The following is an 18,157-nucleotide window of genomic DNA, read 5'->3' as shown; positions in this document are numbered from 1 at the left end:
TGAACTTGAACCCGGACACAGGCAGACAGACATTGTTGGTTCCTCCACACACTTGTTTATTTACAATATTTACAATTAAAGTCACGTGCACAAACCCCAGTACCTCTTGCACCGATTCCCCCAACTGTCCAGGCCTCACAAGTCCAATGCCTTTCTCCTGGCCGCCTCCCATCCTCTCTCTCAGCTCCGTCCTCTTCTACCCGACTCTCGCTTCTGACTGGAGGGAGGCGGCCCCTTAAATGGGAACCTGGATGGGCTCCAGCTGCTTCCCGGCAATCAGTCCTAGCCACACCCCAGTGTGGCGGAACAGCCGGCTGCGCACCCGGAAGCCGTCCGGGTGTCCCTTGTCGTCTTCCCCCCAGCACTTCCTGGTGTGGCAGAAGTGCTGGGCTCCAGGGTTCCTCAGGCACCTGGGCGCCGCCTGACGGTGGCCACGGGCCCCTACAGGGTTGGGCTTCCAAGCTGTCTACCCGTGGCCCCCAATACAACCAGGGCGATCGCCCCCTCGCGGTCTGGAGGAGGCACAAGCCCTCCTCTGGTCCTTCTGGGCATCCCGGCCGGGCTCCAGCCCCAGCCGGGGACCACAACAGATTTTTTTCATTGATATCTTTTAATTGTTATGATTAGATAGCTTTAGTAAAATCCAAATTGTATAAAAATGTAATTTATTAACTGTTAAAAATAATGCCAGGAAAATATTCTTGAAAGTTGTAATAGAAAAAGTGTTAATAAAAAACAAAAAAGTTTGGTCCAAGACTTTAATTTCTAGCAGGCAGAAGTTTAGCTTGGACTTTTACATAACTAAATTTATATTGTTCAGTTTCAGCAATAATTTCCCCTTTCTGGCATTGCACATTTATTACATAGTCCAGTGAAATAATTTCTCTGTATTCAAAATTTTGAAACTAAATGGTTTCAGATTTTCAAATGAAAACTAAAATGAGATAAAAGGCACCAGAATAAACAAAAGACCAATGTGTGAAACAGCAATTAACTCTTTACAGTTTAACTTCAACCATATTTATGTTGGATTCCTGCAAATCAATATCAGTCACTTTGCTCTGAAGAAATTTTAGACAACCTTTTCCTCTAGAACTAATTTATTTAAATAACATTTGTAGATTTTTGAGCATGGTGGATTGTTTCAGATTCTGCAACAGCATCTCTATTTGGTTTAGGGCTGCACTTTGATTTTGCCAGTCTAAAACTTTAATTTTTCTGGTTTTAGCCACAGTGGTGTGCACTTTAATTTGTATTTTATATCAGTATTTTGTTACATAACTTAAAATACACTTCACAGTCAGTTCACAGAGGGATAACTGGACATTTGCTGAATTTTTAACTGAGTTCTTTCGGTTATAGAAAGAGTGTAGATCCTGAGACAACCAAGAATTCTCACACCATCACACCACCACCAGTTTTGATAGAATAATGTTATTCTAATGACATTTGCTTTAGATTTGACATAACAGGTTCAGAGTTGTCTAACAATGTTTACGTTTTTTCTCATCTGTCCTCAAAATATACTCACAAAAGATTTCAGGATCATCCAGGTTCTTCCTGGGAAATGAAAGACAAGCATTTGTGCCGTTTGTCAGCAGTGTTTGCCTCCTTGCGACTTTCAATGAAGCGTGTTTTTGTCTTGTGTCTTTCTGAAATGGAGTCATGAAACCTGACCTTCGCCAAGGCAACAGAAGCATGCAATTCTTCTGATGTGTCTTAGGATCCTTTTTGATTTCTTTAATGATTTAAACCTGTGTCCTTGGTGTAATTTTGGCAGGATAGCCATTCCTGAGAAGGCATAGGACTGTTGCCACTGTGGTTTTGTGAAGTCCCATAGTCTTAGAAATTGTTTAAAAACCCTTTTCAAACTGATAAATATCAACATTTTTTCTGATTTTTGTCCTCTTCAGACATTTCCTTTGATGATGGAATTATGTGCGTGGTGAATCTTTGACCAGTCAGCTTCACACTGATGGCAAGGATCAAAATAAGCAAGTTTTTATTGAGCAGAGCTGGCTGTGTTCAATGAAATGAGTCTACTTTCTGTTTTATCTGTGCCCATCTCTTTACCTAATTTGATTTAACATGGTAGGACAAACCAGGAAGAAAATGATGAATTAATTAAAATAATTTATGATTGTACAATTATTTATTTTTTTGTTTTAGTCTGTCAGTTTGTTTGTTTGTTCTTGAGGAAGGACAGTAGCACCTTTATTACCAGAGATGTCTCAAAATTGCTGGAAACTAATTAACTAAATGATATGTATTACATCAGTGCATGATTTGGGAAATATGAATAGTGTGCATTATTTATATATTTGACTCAAGCTTTAACATGCATATTTGGTTAATTGAAAACTCCAAATTTGTTTAATTTAACCCCAAAGAATGTGTTTCCGACAGCCTTAATTTACACTTCTTAGGGTCAAACCAGCCAGCCTCAAACTATCAAGCACTGCTAGCAGGTGGTCAAGATGCAGCCTCCAATCATTACTCTGATTATTATTGGACATGTCATTGAGATATGCCTTAGCATACTCGGAATGGGGTCACAGAATGTGATCCATAATCCGATGAAAAGTCAATAGTGTTCCATGGAGCTCAAATGGGAACCTGATAAATATGAACAACCAGTCCAAGGTGGTGAATACCACTTGTGTTTACTTTCGTGAAATACACCCAGTTCAAACATCTGCTTCACCTCCTCGTGCATCAAATTCCTTTTCGCTCTCGGAGAAGAACATCTGTATTTTAATGCCTAGTTAAGTTATAATCTTGCGTTCAGTAATTTCAGTCTAGCCAGGCACGGCTGAAAATACATCTGAGTTCCTCCTTATTAGTGACGGTAACTCAGCATTCTGGGTGTCTGTCAAGTAATCACCATGATGACAATTTACAAATCTGCTATTGGAGCGAAATGACCTGACTGACAAATTTCACCTGGTGAGTTTCACTATGAACCACTGCCCATATCTACCAAAAAAATTTCCAACACCCTGTTGTGGCCAACAGCCAAATAACAGTTTGAATGGACTCAGGCTAGTGGATGCATAGGGGAAGGGGAACTACCAAATACCAAACAGGAGGAAGGGCAACACACTGTCCCAGGAGGCGAGGTCGTCATGGGCCACACACCGAATCATCTGTTTTAAAGTCGTGTTAAATCGTTCAGTCAGGCCATTCATTTATGGGTGATGAATATTGGTGCTCAATTGTTTAACTGCAAGGTTCTCACACAATGGCTTCATGATGTGAGAAGTGAATGGCATACCCTGGTCCGTTAAAATCTTGCTAGGAAGGCCAATATCCATGAACAGAATATAAAATTAGCAATAGGATGGGCAATGGCCTTCCGCAGAACTTTCACCTTGTTGCATAATCAACCAACATGAGCATGTAATGATAAGTATTCTTAATCTTGGGAAGTGGGTCAATTATGTCTAACCCAATCCTCTGAAAGGGAACATCCACATGGGTGTGAGCAATTTTTAAAACAATCTCACTATGCCCACTTGGAACCACCAACTGCTCACTCAGCCCTTCCCTTATGTAATTAGAAATCATCCAATATAAGAAACCATCCTTAATCAGAGAGTGTGGTGCTTTCAAATTTGGGCCCTCCTGCTCCATATACTAAGAGTAATTTGCGACGTGTACTTGCTTAATTACAAAGTCTTGGCTGCTGTTGGTACATTGCAAGTGTGCCAACTCAGTCAGAGTATCAGTTTCTGCTTCCCCCGGGCCCAACACAGCACCCAACTCTTCACCAGCCATTGTTTTATGAGGCTCATAACTGCTGTCTGGCTTGTGAAGGTTGAAAGTGTTGATGCCAGGTGTCCCAGATCCTCAGTCATGGGGTTGTCCCCTAACTCACCAAAAAAATATGGTTCAAGTCGTTTCTTTGACCAACCTTGTCAGACGGTGAAGTGTCTGATACGGCAGTCCAAACTTTAATGTTCTTCCCCTTATATTTCAGAGGGAGTAAGATAGTCTCTTATTCTTTCATGTCTCTATGAACACAGCAGATATTAACCTGGTCCATATTTGTGTAGATAATCTGCCACAGCTAGTCATGGTGGACTATGCAGAGATCACTACCAGAGTCCGACATGGCTGGGATTTCTCATCTGGCCATCTTAGAGACCTATAAATTGTCTTTCTTAAAAACCCTAGGACTGTGTGAATCTCATACATTGGCAAGACCAAGGTCCTTAGAAAACACCTGCGCTCAATCCCAGCTGGAGGATTTCCTATGCTAGCCACTTCTACCTGTGCAGTCAGTCCTTGTGCCTCCAGCAATGGCATTAATCTGGGAGCCTGGTCTTGAGCAAGAGAAAGCGAGGCAGGGGACTGCATCTTGTAGATTTGGCAGTTGGTTAACAGGTTGGGATGCAACGGTTGGATCGAAGTTGGTACCAGGTTAAGATAGCCCCTCTGATTCCAAGTGGTTTGGATGCCTTCCAGTCTGCAGGTCAAGTCCTACAGCATAACATAGGATTTTGTTTATTCCTGACAAGACTGCATCAATAGTGAGCTTTTCCATAATGCGCTCAAAAGTGTTTCAACGAAACCAGATTTGAATCAGGTCTACTAAGTCCTGGCCCTATCCCCATACAGGCTGATCTGGGCCAATTTGGCACATTTGTCCCTTGGCCAAGAGGCTCAGGGCAGAGCAGAGAAGGATCTATTGCTTCAGGAAATCATAATCATCAGGCTTTTCGGGAGAAAGATTTTGCATGACCACTAGGGCCTCCCTGGCCAAGAAGGGGGCCAAAATAGGTACCCAGCTTCTCTTGTCCCAGCGCATCAGTGTTGCCGTGCATTAAAAACAGATAGGGAACACACAGGGTCATCCAAAGGAGCCATATTCACTAGAATGTCCCAAAGAAAGGCAAGGACATGAATGCCTGCAGGAGCCTCATAAGGCTCTGGTAGTAGAGGAACTTTGCACGCCTGTTGTGGCATCCATCAGTGCAAGTCCCTATTTCTGGTACCATGTTGCATGTGAGTCACTGTCTTGCACCCAAAAGATGACACTGAGTCCACAGGCTTCAGGAAAAACAACTTTATTTCAAGCAAAACAGGCACAGTCAGGGCCTTTATTCAAATGGGAGCTACCACTTTAATACACATAGACACAGCAAACAACCAGAAATGGTGCCAGGTTAGTGGCCAGGTTAGACTGTTTCTTGCACCAACCATTGGCTGATCGGTGTGTTAAGCAGCGAGGCCGTGAACCTGCAGTTGCCTCGGCGATGGTCAAGCAATCTCTGCCTGTGTTGATAGACTTTTGGTGCACTGCACAGCTGGGGAAGTTTCAGGGTCACAAAAACCTCACAAATACAAATACGAGTGTCTTGTGAACATTTAAAGCTCTGCCAAAGCTTTCAATAGCTGCTCTGGTGCAATATGACTCTAACTGGGTTATGTGTGATTCCAAATAAAGGATAGATTATTTTTACTTGTCATTTTGTGGTCATTGTTCTGTGTTATTTCCAGAGTTGACCTTGTGCATGATGCTGATGGGTTAGCCTCTCTGTTTCCATCACCCTAGAACTTTATCAAGGTAATTTGGTACATAGATGAATTCATTATTTTAAAAGAGTACTGTTTGTAAAAGAAGCAAATTATGTAAATAAGGTGTGAATCAGCTTATATTACATCATCATTTTCATAGACTCGCAATGTCAGTGCCAATTTCCACAAGGAAATTTTAGTTCAAAAAGATACAACTCTTAAGGTTGTCCAATAAAATATAGAACTGATTAAGCAAAATGCTTAAAATCAGAGTAACTATCATATTTTTTCCATTTATTCATTTATCAAACTCACTTAATCCAACTGTATGATCAAGAGAGCATCATTGAGCATGCTCATTCATGCCAAGTCAATTAATTTTACACACCTATATGTGGAATTTAAATATAGATTAAAAAAATGCCATTAGACAGTCAGACACACATTCAATGTTTAAACTCCACTCAGGCTGGAATTCACACCAAGTCTACCATAGCTGTAAAGTAGTAGTACTGATTATTGTGCCAAAATGCTGGTCTTAGTATACTAAAAGTAGTACCTGAGCAGATAAATACTATTATTTCAGACATTGAAAATTATATGGAAACAAGAGGGTTTAAGGAGCTTTACAAATTGGTTTACCTGTCCTTTATTGTTCTTGAGGTCTCCATGACAAAGAAGAAGTTGAGATCTTAGAATCTCAGGAATTCTCTGGATCTCATCAACAAAGTGCAGTTGACTACGGTAGTAATGACATTCAGCTTCACCTGTCTTCCTGTTTACCTCAGCCACAATACTTTGAATCAGCTCCATCTGGCAGTTGGAAAACATTCATTGTATTAAAAAGGAGACCATCATAACTAGAATCATGTGTTTCACCACTAATTATAAGCCACTAATAAATATTGTAATGTTTAGCTCACTTAAGATTTTGTACTGTACGGGAAATAATATCTGAGCTTTCTCAGCCACCATCCATGAGATATGCCACCACCACAGACCTGCTTTAAAGAAAATGGTATGGAATTCCAGGACTGACTAGATTGCACAGAAAATGCATTCTGGCATGACAATATGACATTACATTATAACAGAAGCATAAAGAACAACAAATAGGCAACCTCAAGAGCAAATGGTAGGGGAGGAAATGAAAGGAAACACTTTTTTGTTGCAAAGCCCCACCACTTGCAGAGTTTCTTCAAGATGACAAAGGTTGTAACTTGATTTTTTATTATTTATGTTAGTTTCTAATTTATTTTTGATGCATTTTTAAGAAATATGTATCCTTATATGTGATAATTCTATATTTATTGAGTTGTATAATCTATTCTTGCATTTTGCCTTGAGAGTTGTCATGGTGCTCTGCATCTTCACTTCAATTGAAGCAAGAACAAGCTAGTTTGTACTATATTATTGTATTTCTGAGATGACAATGATTTGGATTTAGATTTAGCTCTGTGAAGAGGATCACTTGTGTATTTGTGTTTGTGTATTGCATTTACCCCATTGTTTAACACTCATTATTTTTGTAGAGATTTTTCTTGGCTTCTTGAAGGTCAAGGTTGGGGTGTTGGCTGTCAAAAACAGGTCCTGTTAATGCCAACTGAGTCATTCCTTGTGTGATTTTGGGCTCTACAAGAAATACATTGTTGTTGTTGTTGTTGTAAACAGGCCATGCTCAAATGTATCTCCTACACTCCAGTCCCTATATGTGAACTTTTTGAAAAATGATGCACTAGAAGGAACACTTCAAAGAAATGCTGGGCTATGAATCTGTAGTGACAGATGGCACAATTCACATGTTTCTTTCACTTCTGGAAGTCTTATCATGAGCAAAATTATTAAGAATTGTTGAAGGCTTTCAATAAAAGATTAGCATGTACATTTCACCAGATCTCTAATGTGATTTGACATATCAAACAAATCTCACCAGACTGTTTAGTCAGTTTACTTAATATTATTGCTTAATGGTGACATTTAATTCATATCACGTTGTCATGTGTAATGTATGTCACCCATGTTAGGCTATTGTACAGCCAATTCTCATTGTTTTTTGGAAGGTAGTATGCAAAATCTCAAAGAAAGAACCCTAATTTAGACTATCTCAAACACAAAACTTAGAAAAAATGCTTGTTATGTTTTATGGTGGATTTTTGAAAAACATCAGGCAATTTTGTTTACGCAAAACATATGTACACCTCAAGTTCAGCGGAGCACATGGTGTTGTGATGATCCAGGGCATTACTTTCTTACATTGGCGTTCATTTTGAAAATGTCATTATGAATAGAGCTCCAGGTGGAGGTTTTATGATAAGTCGTATTTGTAAATTGTTATTTTTAACAGAATTTTATTATAGAAAGAATATGAAGATATATAGCAGTTTTCTTAATTAAAGAAACAAAAAATGCAAATCTATCTTTTGTAAGAGTAACTGGGATATTCCATAAACTGCCATTGTAGCACTTAATTCTAGATTTTTGGAAGTCTTTATCATTTGTAAAAATGGAAAATTAACTTTAAAATTTATTTCAGTAATAATCAATAATATCTGTTCTACTGGGCAAAAGCTTAGTAATTTATTCTGAAAATAGAATCTAATCATCCCATCAATATTGTTACTCACTGACATACTAATAAGATTAGTTTTGGTCTGGGTATTTTTATTTTTGAGCTTTGGATTCTAAAATTGCACCTGTAAAGATCTCAGTTGTTGTAATTAAACTGTAAAAAAAGTGAGTGTGAATAATAGAAGCAAATGAAGATTAAAATCTGAAGTAAAATTTCAATTTTTATTATATATTTTACTTTTTACATTATGCAGTTTTTATGAAGTCTTGTGAGCTGTACTGTCATGATAATTAATTATGTTTTGTCAAGTGTGGTCTCCTGTTAAATTTGCTGGCAATTTTGGTGCACAAAAATACAAATAAAACATTTTTATCATGCTCTAGTTTAACAATTTTACAGATTGTACTATAGATTTTAATGTTTGATCTTTTCTCGAAGAAACCCCTGTAAAATTTAGTAACTCCAATGTCAATTTTCTGTAACTTATTAAATGTGTCTAATGCTTGTTTACTGTTTATTCAAAAGTAATGCACACAAAGACAAACCATTGTACATGAAGTAATATCATCACACAAAATATTCTGAAATTAAGATACAATTGCAATATCTATCAATAAAATAAAAGCAAAATAAAGCCATAAAATACACAATTTCATGGTAGAAGACAAAATTATTAAATTGGTATTAATGAACAGAATTCAGCTCATCAAAAAACAATGAGAATGTTTCTTTTACATAATAGGTGATCTAATTTAGAATTATAATCATGTAATTTTGTGCAGTGGATATAGTAGGTGGATTACTGAAGCACATACTTAAAACAATAATAAAAACAACAATAAAATAACACAGGACTTACTGCTTCCTCTAGGTGGGGTTTGTCAGGGTGCTCACTGTTTGTGTGTCTCACAATTTCTTTTAATAGCAATGGATATTTCACTAGACGACTTCGAGGTAAGTCAAGAAAATTCCAAAGATCCAATTTCCGACTAAAAGAAGATTCCTGGCAGAGACGTAGGAAATGTTCAACACGTGGATCCTGCTTCTTGATGTCTAGGAGGGCTTTTGCTGTCACCTGGTTACAGCAGTATGTAATGTAGGCATCAAGGCATGGGAACTGTAAAATTCATAAAGGGTAATATGAAAAAAATCTTGCAACTAGCAGCAAGAACAAATAGTATGCTAGTCATTATAAATATGTAAATGGTGTGGGGGTTCAGCACCCGAACACAGACAGACAGACACCAGATGTCCAAAATAACACACATTTAATAAGCTTTTCTTCTTTACAGTGCTACACAATGCATAAATCAGCCACAATTACTCAGTCTCTTCTTTTCTCTCAAGTCTGCTGCCTCTATTCCTCTCACTCCGCCTGGATTAATGGAGTGAGTGGCCTCTTTTATACTGCCCAGGATGTGCTCCAGGTGTTCCGTGTTGCTCTTCCAGCAGCATTTACATGAGCACCCGGAAGCACTTTGGGTGTCCCTGGATTCATTTCTGGCAGCACTTCTGGGTGTGGTGGAAGTGCTTCAGTCCATAGCTCTGTAATCATCCTGGTGCCCCTTGGTGGTGGCCACGGGCCCCAACAAGGTTGAGTTTCTAAACTCTGATCCCATTGTCCCAATGCAGACCAGAGCAGCTGCCCTCATGGCCCAGGTGAGGTATTGTCCCTCTCTGGTCCTTCCAGGCATCCCGGCTGGACAGGATCACCAGCTGTCTGCCACAATGGATAGTTTTAGCCATTTTAAACTAAAAAATTAATTTTTTACATTTTCTGTTTAATTTTGAAATGCCTAGAAATGGTCTTTCCTGGGTAAACCAGTAATCAAAATTTATTTAAAAGAAATAAATAGAATCACTTACCCATTCCATAAGTGTTGGACCCACTTCATCTACTGCCCCTTCGGTGCCTCGCAAGTTATGTAATCTGTTTACCAGGTCTGCAAAATAAAATGAACATACAAAACAGGTTTTACAGGTCTCAGCTCACACATACTGTATTATGCTTTTATGTTCTTATGTGTTAAGGTTCTAAATACCATACATGATAATATTGTGATGGACTCTAATTCTAGGCATGGCTAGGTTCTACCTTTTCTTAAAATTAAGCAAAAAAAAACCCTGAACATAAATGATACATGGAGTTTGAAACCAAAACTTATCAAAATTTCTTACAGAAACCTTAAAAATATCTGTCCCTCTATCCTTTCTGGATCCATTTCTGATCTTTTACTGTCTGCACCTATTCCATCAACACTAGATAGTCTTGTTGACCACTATATCTCAGCCCTTCATTCAGCATTAGATAAAACAGCTCCTTTAAAACATAAGGAAGTTTCCTTGAAATGTTCAGCTGCTTGGTATAACTCAGAATTGCTATCTATGAAAGCAGCTGGCCAACGCCTTGAGAGAATGTCATGTAAGACTGACCTCAGCGTGCACATCCTGGCTTTCTCTGACCACCAAAGAGCTTACAGAGAAGCACTAACTGCTGCTAAGAACACCCACTATGGCAGAAAGTGGCCATGATAACCCAAGGGTTTTGTTTTCTGCAGTTAATAAACTACTCGAACCTGCATCTGGCCCAACTACCTCTTCTACTGAAGTCTGTGAGGATTTCCTCCACTTTTTCCGTAACAAAATTAAAGATCTAAATAATTCAACTAACATAAATACATCATCTGTTTATATCTCTCCCTGTTTTCCCACTCCATCCAGCTCCTTCTCTAAGTTCTCACCAGTCACATCTGCGTTTGTTAATAACCTGCTTTGTAAGATGAGGCCGACTACTTGTGTACTGGACCCCATCCCCAGCACACTACTTAAATCCTGCCTTCATGCCATAATCCAGACTGCTACAACAATAATAAAGTCATCCCTTGACACTGGCTCTGTGCCGCTCACTTTTAAAATCGCCTCTGTAACCCCAATGTTAAAAAAGTCTGGTTTTGATGCTGACAATCTTAACAATTTCTGGCCTATTTCCCACTTACCTTTCCTGTCAAAAGCTCTTGAGCGTGTTGTAGCTTCCCAGCTCACCAATTACTTAACGTCTAATAATTTGATGAAACCCTTTCAGTCTAGTTTCAGGGTGCAGCACAGCTGTGAAACTGCTCTGCTACGGGTAACCAACGATCTGCTTATGGCAGCAGACTCTGGACAAACCAGCATATTAATTCTATTAGACCTCAGTGCAGCATTTGACACTGTCAGACATGACATTCTACTGTCTAGAATGGAGAACATGCTGGGTATCTCCAGCACTGCCCTCCAGTGGTTCAAGTCCTATCTGACTGATAGGCAAGAGTTTGTTAGTCTTGGCAACAGCAGATCCAGCTCAGCACCAGTCACACAAGGAGTTCCTCAGGGCTTCCCTTGGCCATATTATTCGTAGCTATGGACTGGGCTATCATTTTTATGCAGATGATACACAACTCTACTTCAATGTTAAAAGTGGAACTTCATCAGAGCTTTCTCAGCTCACAACCTGCCTTAGTGAAATTAAAACCTTGATGGAGCAGAACTCTTTGAAATTAAACTGCAACAAAACTGAACTCCTGCAAATTGGGACTAAAATGCAACTTAATAAAATGAGCTCCTTCCCAGTCAATCTTGGTGGTGATCTCATCAGACCTGCCTCTACTGCAAAGAATCTTGGTGTCATTTTTGATTCCTCCCTTTCTTACTCCACCCACATAAATCACATTAAGAAACTTTCTTACTTTCACCTACGTAACATATCCCATGTTTGCTCCTTCCTCTCCTTTTCTAATGCTGAGAAACTTGTCCATGCTTTTATCACATCCCGCAAAGATTATTGTAAATCGCTGCTAGCAGGTGCCCCTTCTAATTTTATATCACAGCTCCAGCTTATTCAAAACTCAGCTGCAAGAGTCCTTACTCGAACCAGCAGCAGTGAGCACATCGCACCCATCCTGCTCCGTCTTCACTTGCTCCCTGTGTCTTACAGAATCGAATATAAAATCCTAGTAATAACCTACAAAGCCTTAAATAACCTCGCGCCAAACTACATCAGTGACCTTCTCCATCACTATGTGCCTGCCCGTCCACTAAGGTCCTCTGATTCTGGCAATCTTGTTGTGCCCCACACTAATCTACACTCCATGGGTGACAGGGCCTTCAGCTGTATAGCGCCCAGACTCTGGAATGACCTACCGAAATTAATCAGGTCAGCTGACTCCATAAATTCTTTTAAAAAACAGCTTAAAACTCATCTGTTCAGGAAGGCTTTTAGCTCTACTTGACTTCATTCCCCTTCTCTCAGTTTACCTCTCTGTCAAGATGCTCATGTAACCTGTATGTGTGTGCTAGACCATCAGTTCTGTTGTCTGTTAGGCTTTCTCTGAATTTACTGTCTTAATCTTCTTTATTTATTTATTTGTTTTGTACTATGCTATATACTGTATACCTTGCCGTTCTTTCTTATATTCTGTAAGTGCCTTGAGCATGGGAAAGGCGCTATATAAATAAAATGTATTATTATTATTAAAATGAAATCATCGACTGATTAATCCTGGCTGCTGTGGGCATCACAAATGTAAACCTTAGTGTAATCCATATATTATTTGGTCAGCTGTTCCTGAAAATTGAAATTAATTGCCCTTTGAGACATGTCTTTAAAAGATGGTGAAGACAGGCTAGTCTGTCAAAGGGCTCTCATACACACATCAAAGACTATTTAGAATCAATCAATCTAACACAAATTTGAGAAGAAAATCTGAACACCATAAGAAAATTCTACACAGAAAGAAATTCATACCCAAAACCCTGAATTAATGGGCTATGTCACTAGCCACCATTTTATTATTCCATCAACAGTTTTTTATTATTTAAAAAATAGTAGTTAAATAAAAAATTACTCAATTAATGTAGAACTTTCATTTAATTTTTCACAGTTCATCCTATGCTTTTTTGATGCAGCAATACCATAGTTACCACAAAACAGGGTATGGATAAAAAAAGTTTTAATTTTGAAAATTTATTTTTATGTACATAGCAGATGCTCTAGACCAACTAAAAATAAGATAATCCTCCTAGTTATGACACCTAAAAACTGCAGTATTATAGTTTAATAAGAAACTAATCATATATTGGTGGTGCAATGCTAAGCTATTGACATTAAAAAAATGTTTTTTGATTAATTTTTTGTTGCAGTTTCTCATATTAAACAAATACCTGAAAATGTGTCTTCTTATGCATAAGATAATATCAGAGACATTACACATTAATGTACCTGCTCATGTGCATAGTAACCAAACCAGCAGTATGTTAAAGCATGACCTGAGCACTACAATCTAAACAAAAATAGAGAATAGGATGAAAGAAAGCACCAAAATGAAAAGGAAAAATTAACAAAGTGCACTTGGCCATTTTCTAAAACCCTACGGCCATAACAACTTATAGTGAGTGGACTAAAGCAAGTAAACCTGACACTGTAATTTCTGTGTAATCGTACAGTAAAAGTGACAAAATGGAAATATATGAACCCTATGTCTCAAAGAATTTACCCATATTTACAGTACATTAAATTTCAGTTTAAGTATGCACACTTTGAAACTGATTTAACTAACAGTTTCTACATTTCTGTGTTTTCTAAAACCTACTTTCTCCATCTTAGAAATATTGCAACATTTAGGCAGGACTTTGAAATGCTTGATTATTTGATAGTTTCAAGCAAAATTCTGTATTGTCAGCCTATTCAAATCATGTACGTAGTACTCTACAGTTATTTAAAACCATTACGGCAATATTCAAAACTGAAGCTAAGAAGTACAAGTAAACAAATGTGAGCATAAATCCCTGAAATAGGAAGGCAACATGACCCTTGCTTGCAGACAGGCATGAGTTAAGGCAATTCTCTAGCTATACTCACATTTCCCTAAATTTATTTCCCTCACTTACCTTTCTGGAATAAATAAATGGTGTCTTACTCCAATGTCTTCAACACCCTGAAGAAGTCTCAGCATACAGAATGTGAGCAGACTTACCATTTCAATATGGAGGATTTCTTTAATAATTTGAGCAGTTTTTATTCCACAACATCCAAATCACTGCAGCAGAGCTCCCAGCCTGAACTATAAACATTCCAAAATTGATTTACAAAAAATTTAAACTGAGGAAAAGATTTCTTCAGAGTTTAAAATTCCATTGTGAACAACCCTTTGCCATGATAAACAAATTACTTCAGTGGAGAGTCAGGTGTTGGCATCAAATGCTAAGCTCACTGAATTGTATGATAGAAATCATGGAAACAACATTCACATCCTGGGAATTAAAGAGAATGCTGAAAGTCTAAATGCCACCAAATTCCAAAACAATTCTGGACATCCTAGGCATTAAAATTTATACTATCTGAGGCCATTAATATTAAAGTTCCTTAACTTTAACAACTGTCAGGTTATTTTGAAGGAGGCAAGAAAGACATCTAAACTGTACTACGAATGCCAGAAAATTATTTTTTTCCTGACTTCAGTCCTGCAACAGCGTAAGTCAGGACAGTGATGGCGCCAATCATGAAACTTGCATGAGGACTAGACTACAAGATTTCACATGCCTCAGTAAATGTAATTTTTAAAGCCCCAAAGCATGCTTCAGAGTCCATCAACAAGTTTCAAGTTATGGGTACTTTTACCTTTTAATAGATGCAATTTATTTATTTTTCTTTTCTTCAGTCTTATAAGTTACATTTTCTCTGCTAAGCTTCTGGACACACTCACTTTTTTAAATTGTATGAACAGTATGGCAACTTCATTACTATTGACTTGCTTGTAGACTATACTTATCGTAACGGTGATAGGAAGGAGGCAGCATTACATTGTTTCTTTGGAGTGGAGGAATTGCCAATGGCCTGTTTCTGGCATTGCTTTGACCGATGGATTTGCTGTTCTGAGTCTGGTTCTATAGAACAACGAGTCTGTGCCTGTGGGGGTTTATCATTAACTTGTTCCATTTCATTTTGCTGGTTCTCTGCATACAGACAAACTGGAAGGGATGGGGGTGGATTTCAGGAGACAGATGGTTATTGAGATGGTTTGGGACTGGTTTGGCGAGGAAGCCTAGTGATTGCTTATGGTTGCTTGTGTTGAGGGGTTATGTACGGGTCAGGTTGTTTGTTATCTTATTAATTTGCTGCTGAAGCACCTCTTAGTTTATCTTAATTTACAGTTGTCATGGCTAATCTTTCAGTAGTCTCTTGGAATATCTAAAGACTTTTTTCGGGTGATGGCATGTTAGTGTTGTTGATTATTTTTGGTGGAAACAAGTGGATATAGTATTTATTCTAGAATTCAAGCTATTGGCCAAGGATGTGACCAAATGTTCCAATGAAGAATGATTTGTAGCATCCTCTGCATCAACTAGCACTAAAAAGTGTGGATTGCTTATTCTCTTCCACCACAACCTACAGCCAAAAATACTTAGCACAGGCTTGGGTGATACCAGCAGATGCTGACTGAATTGGGTGGTAGGAAAATAACCCTCTGTTGAACTTATTCATTGACACTGTACTAGTCTGCATTTTTTTCTGAATATAGTTAGTGAGATCTTGAATCTGAAAAGATTCACACCTTTCTTTATGAATCCTCTGCTAGACAAAGTGCCAATTCCTCTTTTTCAATGCATACCTCAGTCAACTCTCACTGTATAAACATGCCTCAAATTTGAACATGATTGATTCTTTGCAGCTGGTAAATTACTCAGCTAAACCTTTTTCATTTTCTGTCCACACAACATTCTTACTTGAATTTAGATTACATTTTTATTTTTAAGTCACTTGCTTATCTTTTTCTGTTAACACATCCCTTGAAACAGCCAGTCTCCACTGTCATCATCCCAAGCTGCTTATTGTGTATGTTCAATACATCTTTGTTGCTCCATAAAGAATTTAGTGACACATTAGCCTTAAAGTTTGATGATTTCTTTAATATTAACTATCATTCTGTTGCCGAACCTGTGTATGTGTGGATTTATTCATAATCTCACAATTGGATATACTAGTAGTTTGGCTCAAGCAGGCAAGCAAAAAAATTATTGATCTTGTATCTCACCTCTCATCTTTGAAAGATGCTTATCCTCGTGTGGTGAATCAGGAACATGAACTTTTGATTCCAAGTACATGCTCTGAATTAAACTCTTTACTGATACAGACCATTGAATTTGAGATTCAGCACAGTAGAGCTCAATAATATGTGTCTGAAGCTAAGCCTAGGAAGTTACTCATTCCTTGAATCCTGGAAGAATGCCAGAGCCTGATGCGTTGTGTCCTTTCTGAAATCAGCTAGCATCGCCTTACATGTAGATACTGAACTTTGGTATTTCTTCCTCCAATCTGAACCCCTCAATTAATTTAGCGTTTTTACCCTTATTGTAAAGCTGGGCAAAGTACCATCCAACTGTTCTAACACCCAGTCTTCCTGATGAATTCTGAAGTAAAGTTGCTAGCAAAACCTCTTGCGCTGTGTTTTCAGAGGATTATTAATAAATTAATTCATCCTGGTTTTATCAGTTCCCATGATGCACCAGATAACATGCCTCACCTTCTACATATCACAGAAGTAGCCCCCATGCTATACCATTTGCAGCTTTTCTGGCTTTTGATGCAGGGAAGAGTTTTGACCGCATAATTTCAAATTTTCTATGGAAGGTATTACAAACAGTTGGTTTTGGGGCAAGATATATCACTTCAATCAAGACATTGTACTTCTCATCCATGGCTTCAGTTCTCACAAATTGTTGTCTCCAGGAGCCTCATGCATAATGCCGTGCATATAATTCACACTAAAATATAGTGTATGAACAAAAGTTGAAATATGCGTATGCACAAAAATACTTAGATGCATAGATCTGTCTATACGCCAACCTCCATGTTCTTCCACTCCATAAATCCCGGTCAACATGAAAAGTAACGCTCGTGCACCTGTCACTCCAACCCGACTCCTCCCAGAATTACGCCTCTTTGAATATGAAAATCAATATAAATATTCCCTTGAGTTCAGCATTTCGTGAAAAGACAATGGCAAAAGCACGGGGAAAAAAGAAGAATATCAGCAAATGTCAAGTGAAGGCAAGGAAAAATATACTACAGTGGAACCTCGGTTCACGAATGTCTCGGTTCACGACCAAAAAGTTCACCAAACTTTTGCCTCGGTTCACAACCACACACTCGGTATACGAACAAGCCAGTTTCCCTTTCGATTTGTGTGCGCGTGTTGCATTGTTCTCAGTCAGACTGCCTGCCTGCTGCAGAGAGAGAGACAGAGAGCGAGCGAGCCACGTGCTTGCTGGGGAGGGGGAGATTACTTCACATGTTTGCCTGCCTGTCTGCCTGCCTGCCTGTGCCAGGGGGGTGGAGTTGGGGGATGGTTTGCATGCACGTACTGCCTGCCTTCTCCTGAAGTGGGGGTGGGGTATAGCTGACAGAGAGAGAGAGAGACGCTCCCTGTTCATTGTTCTCAGTCAGACTTGCGTGCTTTACCTGCACTCTCTTTGTGCTCTACAGTATTTCGTGTGCTTTTGCAGTTAACTATGGCTTCTAAGCAAGTGAAGAGTGGTGAGAAGAAAGTTTTGGAGAAAATTGAAATCAAAGAAAAGAAATTATTGAAACGTTTGAGCGTGGCATTCGTGTTACTGAACTTGCCGCCGAGTACAAGAAGTCAAAATCTACGATTTCGACTATTCTAAAGCAGAAAGAATATATTAAAGCAGCTGATATTGCAAAAGGAGTTACAGCGTTAACCAGGCAGAGGCTTCAAGTGCTGGAAGAGGTGGAAAAACTGTTTACCAGTGTGAACGCTGGCCCGGACACAGACAGACGGACATCATAATTTCACCACACACCGTTTATTTACAATATTTACAGTTTTCAATTACGTGCACTCACACACCCCAGTGCCTCCAGCACCGATTCCCCAATGTCCAGGCCACACTCTTCCAGTCTTTGTGCCTTTCTCCTGGCCGCCTCCAGTCCTCACTCCAGCTCCGTCCTCTTCCACCTGACTTCTGCCAATGACTGGAGGGAGGCGGCCCCTTATATACAGCTCCTGGATG

General features: G+C 38.9%; 1 protein-coding gene across 1 annotated transcript in view; it reads right to left on the bottom strand.

Moving 5' to 3' along the window:
- Positions 1-18,157, bottom strand: part of arhgef3l (Rho guanine nucleotide exchange factor (GEF) 3, like) — a 285,898-nt gene that overhangs the window by 29,918 nt on the left and 237,823 nt on the right. The window contains exons 9-11 of the mRNA XM_039774983.1: positions 9,956-10,032; positions 8,949-9,206; positions 6,163-6,333 (exon numbers count right to left, since the gene is read on the bottom strand). Of these exons, the coding sequence (XP_039630917.1) occupies positions 6,163-6,333; positions 8,949-9,206; positions 9,956-10,032 (506 nt within the window). The remainder of the gene's footprint in view (positions 1-6,162; positions 6,334-8,948; positions 9,207-9,955; positions 10,033-18,157) is intronic.

The sequence above is a fragment of the Polypterus senegalus genome, chromosome 13 (assembly GCF_016835505.1).
Source record: "Polypterus senegalus isolate Bchr_013 chromosome 13, ASM1683550v1, whole genome shotgun sequence".
Classification (NCBI taxonomy): Eukaryota; Metazoa; Chordata; class Cladistia; order Polypteriformes; family Polypteridae; genus Polypterus; species Polypterus senegalus.
Note: the sequence above shows the minus strand (reverse complement) of the source record. Positions and strands in the feature narration are given on the sequence as shown.